At 41.6% G+C, this 15,739-nt stretch overlaps 1 protein-coding gene across 4 annotated transcripts in view; it reads right to left on the minus strand.

The window, feature by feature from the left end:
* The window catches only part of kif21b (kinesin family member 21B), an 82,423-nt gene that overhangs the window by 14,391 nt on the left and 52,293 nt on the right, over positions 1-15,739 (minus strand). For all 4 annotated transcript variants that reach the window (XR_010005456.1, XR_010005455.1, XM_062978419.1 and 1 more), the window contains exons 14-25: positions 14,863-15,054; positions 14,549-14,748; positions 13,608-13,715; positions 11,364-11,432; positions 5,894-6,123; positions 5,261-5,408; positions 4,966-5,160; positions 3,670-3,771; positions 2,990-3,155; positions 2,319-2,379; positions 1,754-1,811; positions 624-829 (exon numbers count right to left, since the gene is read on the minus strand). Coding sequence is in view for 2 of the 4 variants with exons in the window: in XM_062978419.1 (XP_062834489.1) it covers positions 624-829; positions 1,754-1,811; positions 2,319-2,379; positions 2,990-3,155; positions 3,670-3,771; positions 4,966-5,160; positions 5,261-5,408; positions 5,894-6,123; positions 11,364-11,432; positions 13,608-13,715; positions 14,549-14,748; positions 14,863-15,054 (1,735 nt within the window). In the remaining 2 variants the exon portion in view is untranslated. The remainder of the gene's footprint in view (positions 1-623; positions 830-1,753; positions 1,812-2,318; positions 2,380-2,989; positions 3,156-3,669; positions 3,772-4,965; positions 5,161-5,260; positions 5,409-5,893; positions 6,124-11,363; positions 11,433-13,607; positions 13,716-14,548; positions 14,749-14,862; positions 15,055-15,739) is intronic.

The following is a 15,739-nucleotide window of genomic DNA, read 5'->3' on the forward strand; positions in this document are numbered from 1 at the left end:
ATCATTCACGCCCTTTAACTATGTGGTCTTGAGAAGATGGGTCTTCTAAATCAACAACAGCTGGAGCTTCGCCACCCCTTTGCTCTTGGTCTGGGAGTTGGTAATGTTATTTCAATTTTCTATTTCTATTTTTCAAGCCCAAATGAGCAATCGTATTTGTTTCAGTCTTTGCTTGTTACTTGCCAGTTTGTCATTGCTAGAGGCTAACAGAAGTGATACCACCCAGACTTCTGAATTCACAACAGTAGTAGCATCCAGGAGATGAGGGAAGAGGTGCTATCTGTGAAGTTGTTGGTTGTGTGGGGCCTGTGAGAAAATCTGGTGGGAAATTCCACAAGGATAAAGTATCTAATTAAGCAGAATCTCCCCATGTTGCTGCTACTTCTCATACAAGTTTCGGCAACAAAAGAGAAAGTTTACCTTGGGACAAGAGCAAGCTGGGGCACACTGTTTCCTCCTACTGCACTCTCCACCCCCAAACCAAAGAAGAAATTTCATTTGTCAAATTTTGACTGATATTTCCCACATAAGGGATAATGCAGATGTATTAGTCCATAAACCTCTACCCAGTTTGCTCAACAGGACCTGCACAAAGGTGGATGTCCATAGTGACCATGGCTTACAATGTGCTCCCCCGGATGGGGAGGCTGATGGTACGGGAGACTCTCTCTTTGTAGTAAGGATCACGAATAGAAAACCCAATGCCATCCTCTTTGATTTCCATGAGTGATGCTAATGACTTGGTGATGTTTTTGGTGGAGATGTCCAATGTAGGGCCCAGGCACTCTGCAGATACAGCCTTCATCTGCCCAGAAAGTTTGGGCTCTCCCTAAAAGAAAGCCCAGAAGGCAGGAGTCAAAGAAAGAACATCAGTCAACATGACAATATGGAAGAATTTCCCTGGCTAACCTCTGCAGGAAGCACTTACACTGAAACCAGAGAAAACCAGAACTAGAATGCTAGCAATTCTTTGTCACCTTTTCTGCAGAAACCCCTCAGAAGGTATCCTAAGTAACTCTGGAAGCTCTTGCTGGCTGGTTTTAAAATTGGCATGGTCAGGAGCAGAAAGCACATCTTAAGACTGAGCAGCAACTGCTGTGTCACAAGAGCACTAATGAACTTGCTGTGATCACCACACAGGCTACCTTTAATGCTACTCAACTGAGTGGCCACCCCAGGTTGTGGGCAGTGGTGTCTTGTCTTGCTAAAAAGCTTATTCAGCAAAATCATGGCCGGGAAAGATAGAAAGAGACAATTAAGTCAGCCTAAGCTACATTTTACTGCTGACTCATTGCAGCAGTATCAATGCTCACACAGCCAGAAAACCATGTCAGAAATAACAGGAGCAGGGTTGAAAAATTATATGAAACATAACATCACATAGGTTAAAACTTCTGGTACTATCATTTGGTTAAGATTTTTCTGTGCTGCCACTATAACTAGAAAGCCAAAACATAGAACATGTTCTGAGCATGTTAAAATGGGTTTATTCAGAGGTAAATAAGTATAAATCTGACCACATGAAGCACCTTCACAATATATAAAATCTACAACATAGTGGCACTTTAAATATACCTCCAAGGGGCACACAGATGTTAAGGAAAAAGCTCATTTTCTGTTTGTAGCCTGGCTACTTGCAATGTTGAAGTCACATAGTGGCTCTTATCCATCCTTCCTGTTATTGCAACCTATACAAGCAAGTAAGCAAGTAAGCAAACATCCCTAGTGCTGTATTTGCCAGGAGACAACTTACCCTGCATTTGAAGTCATCCTGACTGGCAGAGCCCTTCATGGAGAAAGACTGGGAAAAGCTATAGGACACATAAAGAAACAATGGGAATATGGAAAAATTGACAGTAAAAACTGCAGAACTTTGAACCAACAGCCCACCAAAGAATTTCCTTCCACCCCCAAGAAGTGTTTCAGTCCCATACTCAGGAATGAAGCATCTACACATTCCTGGAGTGTGTTCCTAGTCCTCCCCAAAACAATATATATCCATGCTGGGATTTAGGAGATGTTACAAAGTACAGGAGTTCATTGATTCTAAAGCAGTGGTTCTCAACCTGTGGGTCCTCAGGTATTTTGGCCTACAATTCCCAGAAATCCCAGCCAGTTTACCAGCTGTTAGGATTCCTGGGAGTTGAAGGCCAAAACATCTGGGAACCCACAGGTTGAGAACCACTGTTCTAAAGTGATTTTCTTCAGTTTTGCTGATCAACAGGTGGGGCTTTCTACTTTTTAAATGTCAGTATTGGAGAAGGAAAAATGAGGCTACAATATCCTCTTTGTCCTCTTCTTTCTCTTGGACCACTCACCTCCCCTCTGAGGCCAAACTGAATTCAGAGAGCTCCTCATCTGTGCTGGCATATCCATTTTCTGCAACAAACAAAGCAAACATCCAAGTTATATTAATTAGCATTTTTCATCAGTAAGGTGGTGTTATCATTTGGAGAGCCAACAAAGTCAATGTATTAATGATCTTTTATTTATTTATTTATTTATTTCCAGCATTTATACCCCGCCCTTCTCACCCGGGGGGACTCAGGGCGGCTTACAACAGTTGGCAACATTTAATGCCAAGAACATAATAATAAAACAAAAACAGTACATATCATCAATTAAAACTATAAAAATACATCACTAAAATACATTATAACATTAAAAACATATTTAAATTAGATCCATTTGTCTAAAAACCTCATGCTTCAGCCTTAAATCGGACCATCTTTTAGGACATTTGACTATGACATTGTAACCCACCCCCCCCCCCCCCAAAAAAAACCAGGGTGGAAATCTCCTAACGTGGATGGAAAAACAGGTTGTCTTAAATATTTTATTATTCTAAAATAAAATATTTCATAATTAAAAATATTTTTATTATTTTTCCATTAAAAAGCTGAGGGGAAGGAAATGTGCATGATATGCCATAAGAAGACTGCTAGCTGCCATGCAATTCCACATAAAAAGTAAAATCTCATTATCCCACCTTGCTGTACATTGTGGATAAGTGCTTGCAGCTCCGGGTGTGATTCTGCCTTTTCCCGCAGGGCATCCAGGATATGATGGTTTTGAGAGGAGCCAGTTACATCAGTTTGTTTCAAGCGTCCTTCCAGCAGACGGATTTGAGCTTCCTTCTGAGCTACCTGTAAGCTCTGTTTACAGAGAATCAAATGTAAGAATCAGGTGTATTAGTGATGGTTTTCTAACTCTTAAGAAGCAGCAATGGAGGATGTGAGGATGGGGTTTGGGCTTGAGCTGTTTCAACAGAGCTATACTTAGAGCTTTTACTTAGCCATATATGAGCATAGCTCCAAAATTATGTTATTATAACTGCCAATGGGGTTCTGTGTGTCTTTATTTTGGATTCTGAAGAAATGGGGAGAATGCAGATCTCAAAACTCCCAACCCTAATGGAGCCTACTGGAGATTTTTTTAAAAATTTCTCAGTAAAATTGTAATGATTGGATAGACCACGAAGCCCCAAAAGAATCTTGGGCCAAATGCAGAAATTTCAGTTTTTCAAAACAAACACGATTTTGAAATTGGTTATCCAAGTTCAATATCTTTATTAATTAGAAAAACTGACAGCTCTATCTTGGATCTTTTAAAATTAGACTTGAACAAATAAGCTGTGGATGGAAGATTTCTAATTCTGTTTTGACCTACTTTGTCTATGGATGCCTTAAGGAAATTGTCCAGCAAAAGCCTTGCCTCAGCCAGGGAGCAGGAGCTGATCACCACCGAGGTGTCGGTAGAATCCAGTTCTTCCTAGGAACAAGGACAGACTCATGAAGGACAGACAGTAGAAGAAAGGCTAGGAAAGGGGTAAAAGTGTTCATTTTATTAGCTTCACATGCGTCATAGCCTAGCATACACCTTAGGAGATCAAATCAGTAGATTCTTGCATGCAAATAGTTATCATTTTCATATCATCCACTCACCCCCTAAACACAAACCATATGCACTATGAAAAATTAGAAAGCTTCTCAGGAAAGTTCATTTCAACATGGGTACCACATTCTTTCAGTTCTGAAGAAGATAGTTTTATAATCTTTGCTCCCTCTACAGGGAAAGAGAACAGGTGCAGGTCATTCACAGGTCCCTGGCATAAAATAAGAATTGAAATTGTAGCTGTATACTGATCTGTTTCTGTGACCAAAACTCCATTTTGGCAATAGCTGACATCTCCCTATGGCCTATATTGTTTGCTGAGTACTATATTTGTGCTTTGCTAGAAAAGCTGTAAAGGCAATATTATACATACAGAGCCACCAACCTGATGTTATGGCTACATATAGTGGCAGACCCTGAAAAACATCCTCATCAAGAAATCATAAAAACATTCTGTGCTAGTCACACAGACCTCAGATAAGGATTAACACATATGTATTAGATATTGCTCATGTACACTCAGTCTTTGTGTAAATGAAATCAGTGCTGGGCTTAGTAGCTAATTTGGCCAAAGTTATTTTTGTTGTTTATCTGCATCCCTGCTTTTCAGGGTTCATCCTAACTTTGTTTCCCACCTGAGAGGATACTGTACATCCTAGTCAACAGATTGGTTGTTTGGTGACTCGCTCCACCTCAAAACCTCTCCAAATGTGCTCCTAAACCATAGCAGTTTGCTTCCTGTCCTCCCAAAACCTCCCCAAAACACAAAATAAAAATTTAAAATAAATTAAAACGGCATTCAGAAGTGATTTCGCTTTACTTTGGGCATGCTGAAACACACCATTGCTGCTTGCTCAGTGTGAAAATTACCCCTGCAATCTGCACAATTTCCTATTTCTGCTATATGTTCTATTTCAAATATTTGCCTATTTTCAACTTTCAATTTAGAAACAGAGACCTTTTGGATTCACTTATTCTAAATCAAAACCGAACTGGCCTTATCTTATCTCTAGTCTCACATCCAGAACTACAGTATGCCCCTCACTAAACCTGTGTACATGTGGGGCGCACCTTGGTCTCTTCAATCTGCATGATGGTGGCCTGGCAGTCTGAAATGCTGTCATTAATGTAGTCAATATTGGCTGCCAATACTTCAATCTCCTCATTCAGTTCCTGTAGCCCCTTCAGCTCTTCAGGGCTTTCTGTTTGCATTTTCTCTCTCTTCCCAAGGAGCATCTCCTGCATCAGTGATAGTTCTTCACGTTTCTGAAAGCGAGAATAAAAGACGGGACTTTTCCTTTCAGCCAGCGCTCTACAACCCTGTCCAACCTTTGCCCTCTGCTCTATGGAAAAATGGCTTCCTCACCTTGATGAGTCTCTCCATATCAGATTCCAGATTAATGACTGTCATCCTCTGCATGACAATGTCAAAGACACGACGTTCCAGTGACTGCCATTTCATGCGGGCTGTTTTACTGAAGGTCTGGTTTGCTCCTTTCTTTGGGAACTTCTTCCTACAGATAGAAATTATTTCATGTGAGCTGGACAACATAATCTTGCCATTGCTCTAAACCAGTGGTTCCCAACCTTTGGTCCTCCAGATGTTTTAGATTTCAGCTCCCACAATTCCTAACAGCTGGTAAATTGGCTGGGATTTCTGGGAGTTGAAGGTCGAAACAACTAGAGGACCAAAGGTTGGGAACCAGTGCTCTAACTACTCAAGCCAAGTAATTCTAAGGTGATACACTTGAAAAAAGACCTACTCTGAGTGCTGCTGAATAAAGGAAGGTTCAGAGAAGCCAGTGTTTCCTGTCCTGTCCTGTCCAGTCCTGTCTTTCTTTGTTTCTTCCCTAACTCATCTTATATTCAAAGAGGAATGATATAGGCAATTTAAAAAATCATTAAATAATTTAAAATAATTTTAAATAATTCAATAACTAATCCTTGGTTAGTCAGAAATCAAAATATACTCAGATTTTAAACTTCCCTAGAGCCTGACCTGATGGTTCGAGACCCATTTACAGATGAAGGAGGGTCTCCCAGAAAGGTGTTGATTTTCCGATTCCACTGGCGCACAATACTGGAAACCGAACGAGAACCAGATTCGTGATCTGAGGAGGTGGTGCTGGTGGACACCTCAGCACCTGAGTCCACCATGGCTTGCTTCTGGTTCATCCTTCCAGCAACCCGGTCAGACATAGGTTTAGTCAGACGACGCAGAGCAGAGACCTGGAGAAAAAAAAAGGTAATAATTTCACTGTTTTTTATAAGATTGTTATGCTGTCTGAGTTGGGATGCAGGAACCCTGTATTGCAATGCTTTTTCCCTAAACACTGACGGTCAAATTCAGAAAGTTGTACAATAGTGCTCAGTGCTGTTTTATGCATCATACTGTTTAACACCTAAACTGAACCGCTTGGATAGATAGTCCTGAGATATGGGCTGGTGCATAACCAACATATAAGGATGACAGCCAGTTCTATATTTCTCCTTCATCTAATAGAGGCAGTTGATTCTCTGAGACAGTGTCTGGATTAGATGATAGACCACTAAACCAATCATCAGTCTACAAAATAGAAATATTTTTTATGGTTGGACCATATGACTAGTTGAGTGGTTTTACATCTATTTAGGAGTATGTTGCACTCTTACAAATGACAAAAACATAGCTGGGGGAGGGGGGTCCTACACTCAAGTGGAAAACGTGAAGCCCACAGGTCTCCGAACCCTGCTTTTGCAGCTTCCAAAGCCACTCAATGTAACCTTTTAGTGCAATAATTGAGTTTTTACAAACAGAATTGTATAGTAAAAGGTCATACATACATATAATAAAATAATAATAATAATAATAATAATAATAATAATTATTATTATTATTTATTTATTTATTTATATACCGCCCTATTTCCCGGATGGGACTCAGGGCAGTTTCCAATCATAAAAACAACACATACATTACATAGAAACATAATAACACATTATTAAGCAAGGTAAAACAATACAATTATATAGCAATAAATAACACTTACACAACCTGATCAAGGGGACGGGAACCATAAACCCAATATATTAAAGTGTATCATTTTAGGCTAAATAAAATCTTGTGCAATATATTCAGGCCCAGAGATCGGCGGTATTCTAATGTAATTACTCAAAAACCTGCCGACACCACCAGGTCTTCAGTTCCTTATGGAAATTGGACAATATAGGGGATTGCCTGATCTCTTTTGGCAGTGCATTCCAGAGCCGGGGGGGGGGGGGGGGGACACTGCCGAGAAGGCTCGTTCCCTCATACCCACCAGCCGCACTTTATATCTATATCTATATATATAATAAAAGTGAAATCGGAGTATGTATCAGCGTTTTGATTGGCCTGGCGGAATATGTACTCGCGTTTTGATTGGCCTCGCAGAATATGGATCAGCTTTCTAATTGACCAGCCGGAATATGGGCCAGCTCTGATTGGCTGCCACTTTCACAGGCCACTGGGATCGCTGAGGGAAAAACTACTACCAACTGGCTTCGTTCGGCCTACTTCTCTTCTCAGAACGATGCTAGCTTTGCGACAGTTAACAGCCTCGGCTTACACTTTGGTAATCCAAAACACCACTGCCACCACCAGAAAGGCCGGACCTGGACCAAACCTGACACACATCACCGCATGAACCCACTGACAATGGATGGCCCCCTTTGGCCCCACTGCTGACATGTTTAAGGCCTTCCAGGCTGGCCCCTCGCTGCTAGGCCGAAAAGGAAGACACCATCTTGCCTCAGCTTTCAACTTCTTTGTAAGGCCCTACTTGCCTCAAAAGACAGCAGAGAACATTGTTATTATCTTTTTAACGATATGCTTATGAACACTTCTAGCCCCCAAAGCCCCAATCCAAGCCTCCTTTGATCATTTTGCTAACACATTTCAGGCCTTGCAGCCTGGCTCCATTGTGCTAGGCCGCAAAAGAGGCAGCCATCTTCCCTGTTCCATATGGTTCCAAGCAGAGCAGTTTTTGCCTGTGTCTTTTGGATACAGCACTCTCCTTCAACAAGGTAAGGCGGCAGTACGTAAATACTATTCACAGCAGACTAAAGAGAAAATAATGACTATCTTTTTATTCTTTCCTTTTAAGGATCGTTTACTCCCCCCCCCAGTTTTTACTGAGGCAAAAAACTACCACAGAGCAGGCTTTGGCCTACTCACTCTAACAGGCCTGACACATACAGTCCCCATGGCCTACTATACATCCAGGCCCTGTTTGGAGTGGGATGGACCATGGATGATGGACTTGCATATGGGAGTTGTAGTTCACCTGCCCCACTGAACCCTGCTATTTCTTATTTATACTACTATTGCTTGACATTACTTTTATGTTTTATTTATATGGTGGATGTTAGCATGTGGCTTAATGACCTTGCAAGCCACTTTGGGTCCATTGCAGAAAGGTGGGGGAGAAATATCAGAATTAAATAAATACATAATAAATACATGTCTCAATGGTATGTATGGTTGGAATGACCTTCTGTCGGGAGGGCTTGAATGGTCTCTTCCTTTGTGGCAGAAGGGGCTGGACTGGATGACCTTCAAAGACCCCTTTCAAATCTAGGACTCTATCTATCTCCCAATCGTATGTATGACTGGATGGCCATCTGTCAGGAGGGCTTGGATGGTGTCTTCCTTTACAGCAGAAGGGGCTGGACTGGATGACCTTCAGAGACCCCTTTCAAATCTAGGACTCTCTCTATCTCCCAATCGTATTTATGACTGGATGGCCATCTGTCGGGAAGGCTTGGATGGTGTCTTCCTCCATGGCAGAAAGGGGTTCGACTAGATGGCCTTTGGGGCCCCCTTCTAACTCTAGGATTGTATGGAAGCCTTTAAACCAGTCATGGGCCAACTTGGGCAGGTGTTTTGGACTCCAACTCCCACAATTCCAGAGAGCCTACCCCATGATGCGTTTTATGTCCTGGTGCCGTTTGCAGGATGATGGACCATGGATGATGGGATATGTAGTACTTTCAATCGCTACGATTCCCACAGACCACTGACATGCCCACCAGTGACGGAACTGGACCAAATTTGGCACACAGATGGGACATGCAGTACCTTCACTCGCTTCTTGAGACCACAGCAACTGCTACATATGACAGAACTGAACCAAATCTGGTATATATATATCCTAAATGACACACTTTATATGTTGCAGCAGTTTGGGGGAGGATGGACCAAGGACGATGGGATTTGCAGTACCTTCATCCAATTCACCTCCCACAGGCCACTGTGATTCCCATGAATGATGAAACTGTACCATACTTGACACACAGGTGCAATGTGGCCCCCTTTACGCCCTGGTCCAGTTTGGCGCAGGGTGGGCCATGGATGATGGGATTTGCAGTACCCTCACCCAATTCACCTCCCATGGACCACTGTGATACCCATGAAAGATGAAACAGTACCATACTTGACACACAGCTGCAATGTGATACAATTTATGTCCTGGTGTGGTTTGCAGGAGAATGCACCAAGGATGATGGGATTTCCAGTACCTTCATCCAATTCACCTCCCACAGACCACTGTGATGCCCATGAATGATGAAACTGTACCAAACTTGACACACAAGTGCAATGTGGCCAGCTTTAAGTCCTCCTGCCGTTTGAGGAAACAACTGACCAGGGAAGATGGGATTTACAGTACCTTCACTCACTTCCTCAGACCACTGCAACCCACACCAATGACTGATCAAGATCAAACTTGACACATTGCGTCCCCATGACCTACTTTACATCCTGGCGCTATTTGGAGGGGGATGGACCATGGACTTACATATGGGAGTGGTAGTTCACCCATACCAATTGAAGACAACTGACACTGGATCGAGACTAAACTTGGAACAAAGGCAAACAATTCCATTCTCAAATAACCCGGGCACCGTCGGGCCCCCAAGCTAGTATATATATAAAAGAATACTATGAACATGAAGTTTATCAAAGTGTGAGATGCAATCTGTTTACTTCTGAATTACAATAAGATCATGGAAAGGCTGTTTTGCTGGAGCTATTTGTGATGTCTCATGGGCCTTGTAGTCCCGTTCCTAGTGCTATTGTGGCTGATGAGGAGGAAAACATGGGATTTCCACCGGTTCAGCTTGAATCGGAGCCTCACCACCTGGAAGATGTTTGTCCTCAGGAAGTTGACCAAACAAGCCTTGGGCAGAATTCTCCCCCGTTTTCCCGAAAGGACAATTATAATAGAGATAGAGGAGTCAGGGAGGCTAATCGCCGGAGCCTCAGAATCGCTGCCAGACAATTAGCTGATTAGGTCTGCTTCCCTTGGGAAATTCTAAGGAGTCATGCATCTGGACAAAGTTGGGTTTCACTTCTTGTTCTCCAGGGAAAGTGTTCTATTGGCGGGAAAACAAGACCCTATATAGGGGTTTTGCCGCAAGGGGAACCTTGCGGAGTCAATTTGTTCAGCTTGAGGAGAGAGATCGTGTGTGGACTTCGTACCCCAGTTCCTTGTTTCACGGATCAAGTTTCCAGCCTTGCCTTGTTTCACGGACTTCTATGGACTCAGTTCATGTTTCATGTTTGCCTCGTTTCAAGTTTTGATTTAGCCAAGAATCAAGTCTATTTTCCAGCCTTGTTGTCAAGTTACTTTGGACCTTAAAGACCCTGTCATTTCCCCACACTTTGCTTGGCAAGTGTGTGTTTCGGTCAAGTGGATTAAAACTTTGAACTCTAATATCTTATATTGGACAATACATTTCTGGACTATATTTGACCTCATCAGAAAGGTCTGCTTCTGAACTATATTCTTCACTTGTTTTTATTGACTTTATATATTTCTATAATAAAGATATTAGATAGATTCTGGTCTCTGCGCATGGTTATTGGTGCTCTGCAGCCTGGATCCTGACACTATTGTACTGAGAGAAGTACAAGTGAATCTAACATCTGGAATATTCAAAGAATTCTAAGATGAATTATGTCTGGAGAAAATGAGGGATGTGTAGAAGGGAATAGAAAATGCCCAGATAATTAAGAAATTTGGGATGGAATACTGAAAGCAGTGAAATTAATAGAAGAGGGTTTGAATCAGATGGTGGCCATTTGGACATAGTTACAAACATCATAAGACAAATGTAAATTAGCTTTTTTGTTGTTCTTTTTTGGTTTCCTTGATGTTTACTAATGCTCTCCTTCAATTACTTGTTTCTTTCTTTAACTGTAATTTACTGTGTTGGAAAATATCTAATAAAGTATTATAAAAGACTATGTCATCAAGACCAAGAGAATACATGCATACAATTTTAACAGCAGAGATGGTAATATCAAAAACAGTAATGAACAAGCTAAAATTAAGGTAAGATAAAAACAACACTGAAGATTTCAATGCAGCAAAAGATAAGAGGAATACATCCGGGGCAAGAGGGATGAAGCACTTGTCATATTTGAGGCCAGTAAACCCAACACTCACCTCTTGTGTTTTCCTGCGCAGTACAATCTCCTGTTGGCGCTTCTGAGATTCTAGTGCGCGGATCTGAAACTACAAAGATGGTGGGGGAAATCAAAGTTTCTTTTAAAAAGCCTCAAGATAAAGAAAACAAAATCTGTACTGTTATCTTTAAGTACTCTTTATATCAACACGAATCTTGATAGGGTCAACATTTTACTGAATTACTCATAAAGTGAAAATGACATTTAAAAAAACCATAGGATCCAGAATATTCATGAAACCAATATTGTCAAAATTTCCAGGAAAGAGACATCATAGACCTTGTCCCATCACCTAAAGCTGAAGCATCACTGAAGGTATGTACTCAAACCTCAATAATTTCTTAAGACATTTTGTATTAAATAGCATAATTTAATACCAAACTGCTAATTCCATCAAGTAGACTCTTCATCATGTGTTAACCTCATCCAACCTCCCAATGATTTTTGACACTTCTTGTTCTTCCTTCAGTAAATGAGAATAATGAGTAAGGGATACTCATTACAAATTTCTCGGTATCTTTGACAGAAAGCAAAACTGATAGATATCACACTCACTATCTTCATTCTCTTGATATCAAGGATTGCTCTTGAGGCATTACAAGGTATCTCTACTTTCCTTTTAGCCATTTTTCACTATGACTGTCAAAAATAGCTGAAGCACAGGCTTCTAATAGAGCCATAGAGACAGCCTGAGGCATGGTCCCTTCTTGCTCTGAGAAGCCTAGCACCAAGCTAAGTAGTAATTCAACCAATTTTATGTTCTTTAATTTTCCAATAGAAGGTCATTTGGCTATGGCCCCATCATGTACGCTGACCATATAATGCATTATATGAGTCTACACTGCCATATAATGCAGTACAATGCAGTTAAACATCATTATGGAACTTGCATTATATGGCAGTGTGGATGGGGCCTAAGATAGACTGGAGCAAATACCATTTCATGAACTTATCCTTAAGAGATTGGTTCTTTTTGACCCCTCTAAAAATGTGAAATTGTGACAATGTAAAATTCATATTAAATCATCTAACTTGTAAGAACAGGGTGCCAAGTTTTAAAAAAGCTTTTAGGGTCCTCATCTGATAGATTCTTTATCAGATCTACAATATAATTATATCAGCCACATAGCATTACATTAAAAGTAATATTACAATAGGTAAGATAAAGGTATTCCCCTGACATGAAGTCTAGTTCGAGTCCGACTCTAGGTTGTGATGCTCATCTCCATTTCTAAGCCGAAGAGCTGGCATTGTCTGTAGACGTCTCCAAGGTCAAGTGGAAGGCATGACTGCATGGAGCACCATTACCTTCCCTCTGGAGCAGTACCTATTGATCTACTCACATTTGCATGTCTTCGGACTGCTAGGTTGGCAGAAGCTGGAGCTAACAGCAGAAGCTCATCCCGTTCCTCGGATTTGAACCGCTAACCTTTCAGTCAGCAAGGTCAGCAGCTCAGCAGTTTAACCCGCTGCGCCATTGGGGATTCCAATATTACAATAAGGAAGCATTATCAAATCCACTGGCCCAACTTTTTATTATGGTCTGTTTCTTGAACTATCATGTCCCTTTCTCAAAATACTGTCTTCTATGGCTATAGATCCTACCAAGGTCAACTTCACAGTCTTCATAAGGGACTTCACTGACTACATAAGGGAGGAGCAAAACACCATCAGCTAGCAATGATACTTTTCTCCAACAGTCATACACCCCAAGGCTATGCCTTCAATATTCACATATTCCAGCTGAATAAATAAGGCTCCATGACTTCACAGCTCAAGCTTTCAGGCCATGGCTCTGCAGATGATCTGTGAAATTCATCAAAACATTTGAAAACTATGTTTTCGTGCATTTTTCTAGGAAAGGGGACTATAGTTTTCATCAGATTCTCAGTCTTTGGACTCCATGGCTCTCAGTTACCGTTGAATTTAAGAACTACTGGAATACATGTACTTGTGTTATACTTCCACAATATTGGGCTCTGCATATAGGGCATGGCCATAGAAGCTTTCAGGTGTTGAGGCCACAGGAAACTGCCAGAAACTCCCTCTTACTCAGATGCTCACTGAATGTGCAGTGTTTGTCCTCCATGAAAAGGACCCAGTGCAGGGGAGCATCTAAACTTTCATTGTCCTTGATTCCTCTTACGGTTCCTTTCCTCTTCTCTCTTCCCTCAACAATCTATGGTGAATACTTCAGCATGCTACAGGTGTCATTCTCGCCTACCTCTTGCCTGCGCTGCTCTTTCTTCAGCTGGGCAATCTCCCGGTTCCTCTTGCTCTCTGCCAATCTCCGCCTCTGCTGCTCCTCACGCATTTGCTTCATCAGTGCCACCTGTTGGTGAAATGGTACCGGTAGACTCAACAGAAGGCATAGCTAGAAAAATGGAGTTGCTCTGATGACTACAGGCTCTGAGTGTCGCTGATTGTGGTCCTGTCTACACGAGACAAATTATGCAGACTTATCTTCCAGCCGCTATTGGGAGTTCACAGATGGATTCTCAAAAGAAGTGCTGCATCTAGCCATTAATATGGTTCAAGGGGAAATGAGATTTACTCTGGAGTCTCCAGGAAGCTCTGGAGTCATCCTCGACTTTCAGAGATGTGGATCTGACCTGAACTATTTCCAAACTTCTATTGCATTGCTAGCCACAAGCAACTCCCTGGCAGAGCTTATCACTTCTGATGAGATCACACCAGGTCATGTCACCAGGAAATTCGATATCACCTGCAAGCCTTGTGATTACCAATGTGGCAGTGCCCTTGATTTTGCCAGCAGTGTGGATGCACCTTTGCTGCACTGCAGCAGATACAGAATAGTTTTCCCTAGATTCATTTGGTGAGTGTGATTTCATCTGAGTTAACAGATGTATGCTACAGCAACTAGTACACTGGTTATAGGAGCTCTATCTAGGATCATGTGCCTGCTAGCGTAAAAACATATTAAACAATCAAGGACTGGTCATTAGCTTTTGACTGAATTGATCAGGTTGTTGTCAGGATTAAATTCTGACAAAAGGAAAGGAGAGAGTGTTTATAGCTTCCATATCACATTAGTCAACAAAAATTCCCTGTGATTGGCAGTGTCTCTGCCTCCAGCTTGTGTCCATGAGAAAAGTACCAATGAAGAACAACTCATACTCAAAAGCCATTTTTCCATCAAGCTACCTTGGCCTTTTTCATTTCTGCAACCTCTGCATGCAGTTTCTTTAACTCTCGCTCATATCGAGACTGGTTCTTGAGGAGACGGGCATGTTCCTTCTGGGCTGCCTGCAACTTCTGCAGATCCCTGTTCATTTCCCTCAGACGTTTCTCATAGTCTGCTTTGATCTTGTTGGCCTTCTCTTCTGTGTAACACTCCATTGAACCTGAGAGAAGAGCAGTCCAATGGGAGAAATTAGGCCAGTCTTCTCCCCAGCACCATAATCAAGCAACAACTATATGGGGAGAGAGCATTCAGCAATGACCCAGCATTTCCTTACTGAGATTCTGTAAGACCCTATCTCTCTCCAATTGGGTGTCACGGATCTTGTTTTGCAGCAGAATCAACTTCTCCTCATATTGGTGCTTCAATGTCTGCAGGCGCCTTTGGCTGTTCTCCAGTTCATCTATTAGCTTCTGTTTGATCTCAATCTCACAGGTTAGGTCAGCTAGATCAGCCTGGAAATTTGCAGCTAGATATTTAAAGAAAAAGAAGGAAAAGCTCACTATCTTGAGGAAAGTGGGATCCAAACTCATTACAGCCTCTTTGTAATATAGGAATAAGCACTCTACTTATTAAACTGCAGGAGAATAGAAAAGGTCTAAGAGTCTTTCCCACTTTGAATGTACTGAGCAGCAACTTCCATCTTCATACAGTCAGTGCAAGCACAGCTGAATTAACATTAGAGAAGTTTTTACAAAAAGCTTGGTGGAAACTTTATCACTGGTCATTTCTGTGTCAGTGGAGTGGCTAAAGTTTGAAAAGTAGTTTATTCATTTAGATGCCATCTTTCTGTCAGAGTGGGACCCATGGTGGTTTCCAATATATGGATCTATTTTGGGTATAGGGTGTATTAACTTGCATAGTGCCTTTAAAATTCGGACTAAAACTTGCAGTAGATTCACCACACAACTGCGGCCCCATCTACACTACCACATAAAATCCAGATTACCTGCTTTGAACTGGATTATGTGGCAGTGCAGACTCATATAATCTAGTTCAAAGCTGATAATGCAGATTATCTGCTTTGATAATCTGTATTATATGGCAGTGTAGATCGAGCCTGAGATGACCACCAACTATTTACATAGGTATTTACACATGCACGGCCAGGCAATGTGCATACAATGTTTACATCTGCAGCTAATGCAAAGATC

This window comes from Anolis carolinensis, chromosome 4 (genome assembly GCF_035594765.1).
Source record: "Anolis carolinensis isolate JA03-04 chromosome 4, rAnoCar3.1.pri, whole genome shotgun sequence".
Classification (NCBI taxonomy): Eukaryota; Metazoa; Chordata; class Lepidosauria; order Squamata; family Dactyloidae; genus Anolis; species Anolis carolinensis.